This window comes from Rhipicephalus sanguineus, chromosome 6, assembly GCF_013339695.2.
Source record: "Rhipicephalus sanguineus isolate Rsan-2018 chromosome 6, BIME_Rsan_1.4, whole genome shotgun sequence".
In the NCBI taxonomy this organism is placed as follows: domain Eukaryota; kingdom Metazoa; phylum Arthropoda; class Arachnida; order Ixodida; family Ixodidae; genus Rhipicephalus; species Rhipicephalus sanguineus.
In genome coordinates this window covers 163885730-163894984 of record NC_051181.1, presented here as the reverse complement: position 1 = coordinate 163894984, position 9255 = coordinate 163885730, and the positions used below count along the sequence as shown (strand labels likewise).

At 46.4% G+C, this 9255-nt stretch overlaps 1 protein-coding gene across 1 annotated transcript; it reads left to right on the top strand.

Annotated features, from left to right (window-relative positions):
* The first annotated feature begins 1030 nt into the window (after positions 1-1030).
* Positions 1031-3608, top strand: LOC119396966 (adenosine receptor A2a). Its single transcript, XM_037664368.2, has one exon. It carries the CDS (start codon positions 1151-1153, stop codon positions 2102-2104), a length of 954 nt encoding a protein of 317 aa, XP_037520296.1. The 5' UTR covers positions 1031-1150; the 3' UTR covers positions 2105-3608.
* The last annotated feature ends 5647 nt before the right edge of the window (positions 3609-9255 follow it).

Genomic DNA, 9255 nt, shown 5'->3' with positions numbered 1-9255 from the left:
CGGTGTATAGAAAAACCAAACGCTCGAAAAATAAATCCATACCAGAGTTTGCAGTAATGAGTAATGAATTACATTTGTGGGCTGGTAAATTTAGAAATGTGATAAATGACTTCAAGGGAGTTATTTCAAGAAAGGTACTCATTACTTTCCAAATCACTTCTGACTAAAATATGGCACGTCCGCTTCCCTTACCGCATAAAAAATTTTTCAAAACGGAAAGGAAATAACAACGACAAGTTAATACGAGGGCCAAACCTCAAGAGTGGTAACGATCCGGGACCAGAGAAAAGTCGGGTAGCATTAGAACTCGAAGCGCTAATGCTTTTGGAAGGCTACGGCCATAGAAGCTCCAGACAAAAGGGGTCGACTACGCCTCCATGCTTTGCTAACTCTTGTACAGCTCAGCAACAGTATGCTGGGGCTTCAAGAGCGAAACTTTGCGGGTTTCGCCGAATTAATTTTGTTAGGACAATCTCATTCTTACGCTATATTTCACCATTCCACAATACTGTGTCGTTCACAGTAACGCAATTACAAAGACAACAAACCTGTTTATTTTTCTACGAAGCCGATTGACACGTGCGAAAAGACTTTCTTTTGTGCCTCGGAATTACTCCGTGACTCGGGTACAATCTCAGAGTTGTCTGAAAGGATATACGCGTAGACTTTCGAAATCTCAGCCACTATTCAGTAAAATAACATCCTTATTGTCGTTGCCTGTTCCCCCTAGCAAGGTCACAGAACAAAATTGCACATGGATTACGAACGTTGACGCAGTGGTCCGGAGGACAGCGAAAACAATCAATTTCGTCAGCATTCTTCTCTAAATCAAACTGCAAACTTTTGGGGATCAGTAGGTTGCAGCAAGGTTGCAGCGAGAGCAGGAAGCGCATTGAGAATACATTGCAATATAAAAAAACAGTGCTAAGAGAAAGCAATCATGCTCAGCTTAATTCCCAGCCGGGATTTCAGGGATCTTGTTGAAGCGGCCTGTAATCAATGAAGGTTAAGGCGTCGCGTCGCGGCCTTATTTTCGTAACCGGAATGCCCGTTGTTTTTTGCAGAGCTGCCGAGGACAGCAGTGCAAGATGACAGAGAGCAGTGTAGGAGGCCGGTGCGACAGACACTTCACCGAGAGTACTCCCATTCGATGACCATGGAGTCAAACCGCACGGTCTGCAACCCTGCCAAGTACAGGGTCAGCAGTATCGTCTGGGTGGCCGGCATCCAGTGCAGCCTGGCAGTGGTCGCCCTCCTTGGTAACCTTCTCGTCATCGTGTCCGTGTGCCGATGCACCCGACTTCGCACCATCACCAATTACTTCGTGCTGAGTCTCGCCTGTGCCGACCTGCTCGTCGCACTCAATGTCCCTTTCTACGACGCCTTCTACTTTTTCGAGGATCTGTCGTGCCATCGCAGGCTTTGCATGCTGCGCTACTGGTTCGCCACGTATTCGACCGCCTGTTCCTCCTTCAGTCACCTGGGCGTCGCCGTTGACCGGTACGTGTCCGTGGTGCACGGCATATCGTACCACCGCCTCATGCGATACCGACTCGCCGCCGGCTACATCGTGTGCGTGTGGATCTCATGCCTGTTGTACAGCCTCTTGCCTTACATGGGCATCGGCGACAACGAGGACTACCCGTTAGGTCTGGACGCCGTCCATGTCGTATGCGACCTTAGTTACGTCTATTCCCGAATCTACATCCTAGTGACAGTCGGCATCTCGACCGTTGGCACAACCCTGACTCTGGTTTTGTACTTCTTCGTGTTCCGTGCCTCGTGGAAACACCTGAAAGCTGTGGCGTCCACCAGCGACGTTCATCAACGAGTGAAACAAGAGGCCCGGACCGCGTGCACCATGGCATTGGTGTTAACCGTGTGTATTCTGGGAGTTCTCCCATATTCCATCATAGTCCTCATCCCTTTCTTCGCCGACTTGAGCACCAGTCTGCAAGTGCACGTAAAACCGTACGTGATCTGTCTGTTCTTCGGCAAGTCATCTGTGAACCCCGTCATATATGGATGGAAGGCTAAGGACTTCAGGGCCGCCTTCCGAGAATTTTTGTGCCCTCGGAAATTGAACGGTGCGAGGCCAACGTGAGTGCAACTTTCGCGAAACGGCTTGTGGCTGTTGTATTCAGAAAGGGACCTTGAGGTTACAGATGCAGCGCATGTTGTTTCTCATTGGACTGAAGTCCTGTAGGTTTTGTGCGTAAGTTGCCATTTTGAGCACACCCTTATAAATTGCCCGTTTGTACAATATCAGAAACAAAGACCGAATCTGCATTCACTGATGAACATAATCTTGCTGACCGAACCGCATTACTGTATGACAGGTTAGTAGGAGCTGGTTGGTGTTGCCGTACGATAATGTCGAAGTCTGGGTCAGTTGGTACATAACGCTGAAACATTGTGTGTGCCACATCTCTCCTTTGTCCGTCGTCTTTCTGACTGGTTTATTCTTTTGCCGTACGAGTGTGTCTGTTAGTGATGCAAACTATCGGTAGATTGACTATCGATAGCATTGATAGTCTTTTTTTTAGACTATCAATAGTCTAAAGAAACAATCGATGGTATTACTGATAGTGAAATCGAGAGTACCATCAGTGGTATTACTACCGATAATGCTATGAATAATTGCTGTGAATAATTATGTTGTTGTTGGCCCTCGATATTGCCAAACATTTGCGTAACCTATACTATCAGCAATACTCAGTTTAATTTACGGCATTTTTTGGTGAAAGAAACCAATTAGTTCTGCAGTTAGAATGCTGCAATATGTCCATAAATAAATTCATATTCAAATTTAACTAGTTACACCTTGCAATTAACGAACTTAGTTCTTGATATTGTTATTTTGAAATAAAGAAAATTCAATAAAAAGTTGAGGCCGCGCAGTTCGGCCACATGTAACGGCTTCCTTTCCGCTACTGCTGGTCAGTTTACCATAATTATCAAGTGTCAGGCAAGCATTTTGTTCAAAGAACACAAGCATGTCAACTTTCTTGCCCTTCAGCCTGCTCCACCATATACCACGCACTCGAGGAACCAAGTTTATGCTGCAATGAGCTCGCGCGGTTGATTTTATACAGTTGATAGTACTGTCGAATTTACTATTGATAGCGCTATCGATAGTTTGATTTCTACTATCGATAATACGATAGTGACTCAACTGAGAATGGGTGATAATGCGATGATGATTGAGAATGAGTGATAATGCGATAGTACAGTCAGATTTGTACCTATAATTTGATGCGTTTACGCCATACCCACCCTTTGAAAGGGTGAGTATTGACTTTCTCATTCCGTCGAACTTGTGGAACATTTCGCTTCTGACGAATATGTAAAGACCGTTGTTTGTAAAATGCTTGAGTGCCACGTCATAATGCACATCTCTGTGCATCAAAATAACACGACACCTTAAAACCTGTAAATAATGCCAGCAGTCACACAAAGCGAATCGTCACATAACATCATCATTGAGATCTGAGTTCCTTATTGCAGAGCCTCAATGGACAAGAGCGATCTCACTTCGTTACAACCTGCAATGTTTCATTTGCAACTGTGTCGTTTGTGGATCGTATTTTGGACCAAATAAAGTAAGTTTATTTATTTACTGTTCAAACGAGTTTTAGTGTTTTCTGAGCGTTAAAAGGCAAAAAGTGTGTTGAAGTGAAGCGTAGCGTTATATGCATGGCTGAAGAGCTTTTGAGGTATTTACACACCAAAGCTGTTGTGCGCACACAACGTGGCCAAACGGAGAAGCTGTGGCGGAGGCGTCAACAGAGATGCGACGAAGGGTAAGAAAAATACTTACCAGGACCACCGTGAAGAGGAATTTTCTAAGATTTGCTTAGCATGACGTTTGCTCGCTTTTTTTACCGCGCATTCGTTAAGCGTTTTCTTAGGCCGGTTCGTGCCACCAGAAAACTATCATTAACAGGAAGAACATGAGCCACAGACAGCGCGCACTCCAAGTCGAATTCCCAATGAGACTAGTGAAGTCAAGCTCAGGGAGGTACTAATTACTGCTGAATAAGTCGAGCATAATAATGCTAATTAAGCGAAATTAAATATAATTAATATTAAGTAACACTAAGTGCAGTTACGACTAATTGAGTTGTGTGTGTTCGAATCATGTCCGCCCGAGATACCTGTCATGTGGCCTAGTTATGCTAAGTAAGCCTAATTAAGCTAATTAAGCTGAACCAAGGTAAGTATAGCCGAATCTAATTAATAATAGTTGAGCATGGTGACTCATAATTAAGCCGAGCATAATTGAATTTAATTAAGCCATACTTCATAAAGCCAAAATTAATCAAAGCAATCCAAGTCCAACTTTCAAATGAGGCCAGTGAAGCGAAGCTCAGGAAGATACTAATCACTAATGATCGAGTCGAGCCTAAATAAACCCGTTAAGTATAATTGGCGCTAATTAAGATTAAGTATAATTAAGAATAATCGTGTGTAATGGAAGCAAGTCCCCCCCTATATACTTGAGTTTCATGTGGCCTAAGTATGCTATTTAAGCCTAGTTAAGCCTAATTGAGACTAAGCCAAGCCGGGACTAGCTAGCAGACCACCAGCTTCGTTGTCACTCAGCCTTGAGCCTCTAGAGCAAGCTGCCCACTTTTTTTTTCCATTGATGTGAATTATGGAAATGATTGTGTGCAATGAGGCACCGGCTGCTCCTTAGCGCTTGAAGGAGTTGAATATACAACATACAGGGTTGAAAACTGCATATCGAACAACGTTCTCTCACTGACAGCAGGGAGGTTAAAAAGATGCATGCCAAACGGCGTTTTCACACCAACACCAGAACATGAAAAATACGTGCCACATAAAATGTAAAATCTAAATAATGCCGGCATAGTGCAAAAGAAAGTCTCAAAAATAAACAGAATAGTGTCACCAAATAAGAAGGTGTCAAGAGAGTGGCTAGCGCATGCACCATGTAATTGAGTTTTAACATATAGACAGCATAACAGACAGCACAACATAATAAAATACGACATACATGTGCTGGACGATCTTAAAATAATAACATGAAATGCCTTAATAACGGCCAACAATGTCACAGCCTTCAAGAAAACGTTTAACGCCCATAAAGCTTATTTCTGTATGCTATGGTCGGTCACAGGTTTACAAGTACACCGTGTCCTTCTCTATTAGGGGCACGGAAGGCCTGATTTCAAACTTGGTGCACCGCTAGTGGATACAGGAATTTTTAGCTCACTACACCCGCGATCTGTGCAGCGAAAAAAATAATCACGTGCCTTCCCAGAGGCTTGCAGCAGTATACTGTTGGAGAGAGAGAGAGAGAGAGAATTTTATTTGAAGGCAGAGAGGTCGGCCTGAGCTAGTGCGCTCTAGCCTGCTACTCTGCACAGGGGAAAAGGGAAAGGGGAAAAAAGGAGTGATGAGGGGTGATGATGGGGAGAGGAAAGAGATATGCGTATATACAATAATACAATAACCACGTGACGTAGTGGTTTCGCTATAGTCTTGTGTCCAGTTCTGTGCTCCTAAGAAAATCTATCACAGCCTTGATAGCAGTTGGTGACTTTGTCTGGTCGCACATAGCTGACAAAATACCCGTCTCACTTAGTGTTGCCACACCGATTCCTGACAACGTTAAAGCAAGTGCATTACGTTGTGACACGTAAAGTGGGCAGTCACAAAATATATGTGCTGTTGTTTCATGTACTTGGCATCGTTCACAGTTCGGGCTGTCCGCACGGCGGATGAGGTGTGCATAGCGGCGAGTGAATGCAACTCCCAGACGAATCCGGTGCAGCAAACTGGCGTTGCCTCGGTTCATTCTAGCCGGGAGGCGAAAAGTCATTTCCGGATCTATTTCCCGCAGGCGCCTGTATCGATGGTCTGGCTGAGACCAATAAGTGGTTATGCACTCTCGCATGAGCAATCTCAATAAAGAGTTCACGTCTCCTCGCGTGTACGGTACTTTCACGTCGGTGGGGGCGTTAGAGACAGCGGTTCTTGCTTCAGAATCAGCAAGCTCGTTGCCTACCAATCCACAGTGTCCAGGAATCCATTGCAGTGTAACTGAATGACCAATCTTCTGCGTAAGGTCGAATGCGTGAATGATTTCTAAAGCAAGTGCATAATATTGTCCCCTTCTTGAGCAAGAGTCAATAGCTTGTAATGCGGATTTTGCGTCTGAGAGTATCGTCCATTTACGTGGTGATTGTCCGCACACGAATTGGATAGCTTCCCGTATCGCAACAAGTTCTGCAGCTGTTGAAGACGACCTGTGATCTAATTTGTACTTCCGGGAGGTACCCAGATGAGGAATCACAAAGGCTGCAGTCGAAGCGCACGGAGTCACAGATCCATCGGTGTATATGTGCAGAGTGTCGTCGTAACGTTGAGTCAAATATGCCAAGGTGAGTTGTTTGAGCGCAGCACACGGAACGCGACGCTTCTTCGTAATCCCGGGTATTTGAAGGGACACCAGTGGCCTGTTCAGCGTCCATGGTGGCACTGTGGGGATGATGACTGGTGTAAAGTCAGAAGGGATGACGTGCCTGTGTGTATCGAGGCATCGTGAGTAGGTGCAGCCTGGTCGATCTCTCTGGAGCGAAGACAAGGGATGGTTTGCGTGGCGAGTCAGCAGTCGAAGGTGGACTCGAAGGGGTTCACAAGACAAGTAAACCTCTATAGGGCATGTACGTGATTCCTCTATGGTGCCAGAGGTTGTTGTACACCTTGGTAGCCCTAGGCACGTTCGCAGCGCTCGCGCTTGAAGGCTCTCCAAAGTACGGATGCATGTTGCACGCATACTGGAGAGCACAGGTGCACTGTACCTTAGATAGCCAACGAACAATGCCTGGTACAACTGCAGGAGACTCTTCTCAGAGGGGCCCCATCTTAGTCCTGCTACAACTCGAAGAACGTCTACAAAACTAACAAGTTTGGTTCGTAGCGCAGTGACATGCTTCGTCCAAGATAGGCTGCGATCAATGACGACACCTAGGTATCGGTAGTGCGTGACAGCAGGAATCACTGCTCCGTCAGCGAAGATCGGGTACCGCGTCATTGATTTCTTTGTAAATACCAATGCAGCACACTTCGTTGTTGAGAGTTGCAGGCCTTGACGGCGCAAGTACTTTGACGTTACTGATGTGGCGCGTTGAAGTCTTGCTCGCAGTTGCGGACGCGTCGCTCCAGATGCCCATATGCATATATCGTCAGCGTAGGCGCTGACTTTGACAACGTTAGGGAGCTCAGCTGCAAGACCAATGAGGGTGATGTTGAAAAGCATGGGGCTGAGGACCGCGCCTTGTGGAACTCCACGGCTGACATGGTGCCGGCCCGTGTCACCATCAGGCGTCGACATGAAAATGGTACGTCCCTTAAGATAGCTGACTATCCACGCGTGAAGGCGGCCTCCTACGCCGATGTCTTCAAGCGCATCAAGAATGGCCTCATGAAGGACGTTATCGTAGGCGCCTTTAATATCCAAAAAAATGGCGCCTACTAACCTCCGACGTTGTTTTTCTTTTTCTACCGACGAAACTAGGTCAACGACGCCGTCTATTGACGATCGACCCCTTCGGAAGCCATTCATGAAATCTGGCAAGATGACATTCTTCTCCAATAGCCATTCCAGTCTCGTCAGCACCATGCGTTCCATTACTTTGCCGACACAACTGGCTAGGGCAATTGGCCTATACGAAGAAAGTTCGTGTAAGCACTTGCCTGGTTTCAGTAAGGCCACTATGCGACTGCACTTCCAGTTGTCTGGGACTGTTGCCGTGTCCCACGTAGAATTGTAGTAAGACAAAAGAACTTTCCGCGCCTCCTGGCCAAGGTGACAGAGAGCCGAATAGGTGATCCCGTCAGGCCCTGGCGCAGACGAGCGTCGGGAGGCGGCAATCGCAGCGTCGAGTTCGTGCATAGTGAACGGTACGTCGAGGCGACCGTCAGAAGATGGTGGTGAGGCGGAGTATGAAAGCGATACCGGTGAGGAGGAAGTGCCTACCAGTAATTGACAATAATCTTCTGCAACATCTACTTCACTCCGGCCTTGCTTTAGTGCGACAGCTCGGAAAGGAGACAACTGTTGTGTAGGTGTCTGAAGACTCCGAACAACTTGCCATATTCGCGACAGAGGCTTCCTGGGGTCCAGAGATCCACAAAATGTCCTCCACCGTTGTCTGTCGAGATGCATCACGGGATGAATAGGCATCAGCTTTCAAGGTAGTGTGGTGCTCACGAAGCGAGCTGTTGAAACATCGGTCATTCTGGCATACGTAAACTTTGTCAAATGTAAGGAGAATTTCGCAAACCACCCATTTAACGCTTGACACAAGCCAAAGGTCATGTTTGGTATCTGTACAGAGGGTGTGTACAACCTTACGAAAATGTGAAGCAGAGTCAATTCCAGTGCACGTAATCGAATATGAGTAGGTGACATAGATGTTTCTTATTAAGGTGAAAGCCTTAGATGCCTCATTAAACGTGAAAAATGACCGCCGCGTCAACACCGATGATGCAAAAAATCATCATCACACGATGACGTCGCCATATGACGTCAACATGACGTCACAGGTCGAAAACAATTGTGACGTCACATGATTACGTCATCAAATGAGATGACATCGCTTGGTCAAAAGCGGGCTGATCCAGGAGGCCCTGCGCGCAAAACCACGTTCGCTGCAGAAAGCTTTCGTGGGAGTGGGCGGTGAATGCAGTCACGACTGAGAAGAAAAATCAGCAGATGGCTTTCCCCGTCCAGTCGTCTTAGGCAAATGCATAAGTTTTTGTGATTGCAAATTAGCCAAGTCGTCGTCGAGGTGGTTCATGCAAGAGAGACCCAGTGGCCCTAATTTATGGGGTGTGTGGTAATGTGGAAGGTAGAGTATGCTGTTGTGCGCCTAAATGTCCAGTGTCCCACATGTGAGACCAGCCCACAAAAACGGACGGATGCCCGCTAAAGAAAACTGGGTTGAAATTTCCAAGAATGCTTCGCAGTAAAGAGCTGATGCTAGCTTCGTTCGACGGGCGTCATTCGTCTGTGTCCGGCAGAATAACTGCGCCTCTGCGTGTTTCTCAAATATGGCTGCGAAGCAAACATTTTCGAAGGAAAAAGCAAATCATCCGTTAACGTACTTTCTGGTAAACAAAGCTCCATAAGTTCTAACATCAGACGTGGCAGTCAACAGGCGCTCTTATGCCTGAAGCGCGGAAAAAGAGCACCGAAGTGTTCAAACCGTGCGCCAAATTGAC

What these genes read in the sequence shown, in the direction of transcription:
- LOC119396966 (XM_037664368.2), top strand. Translation starts at nt 1,151, where the DNA reads ATGACCATGGAGTCAAACCGCACGGTCTGCAACCCTGCCAAGTACAGG.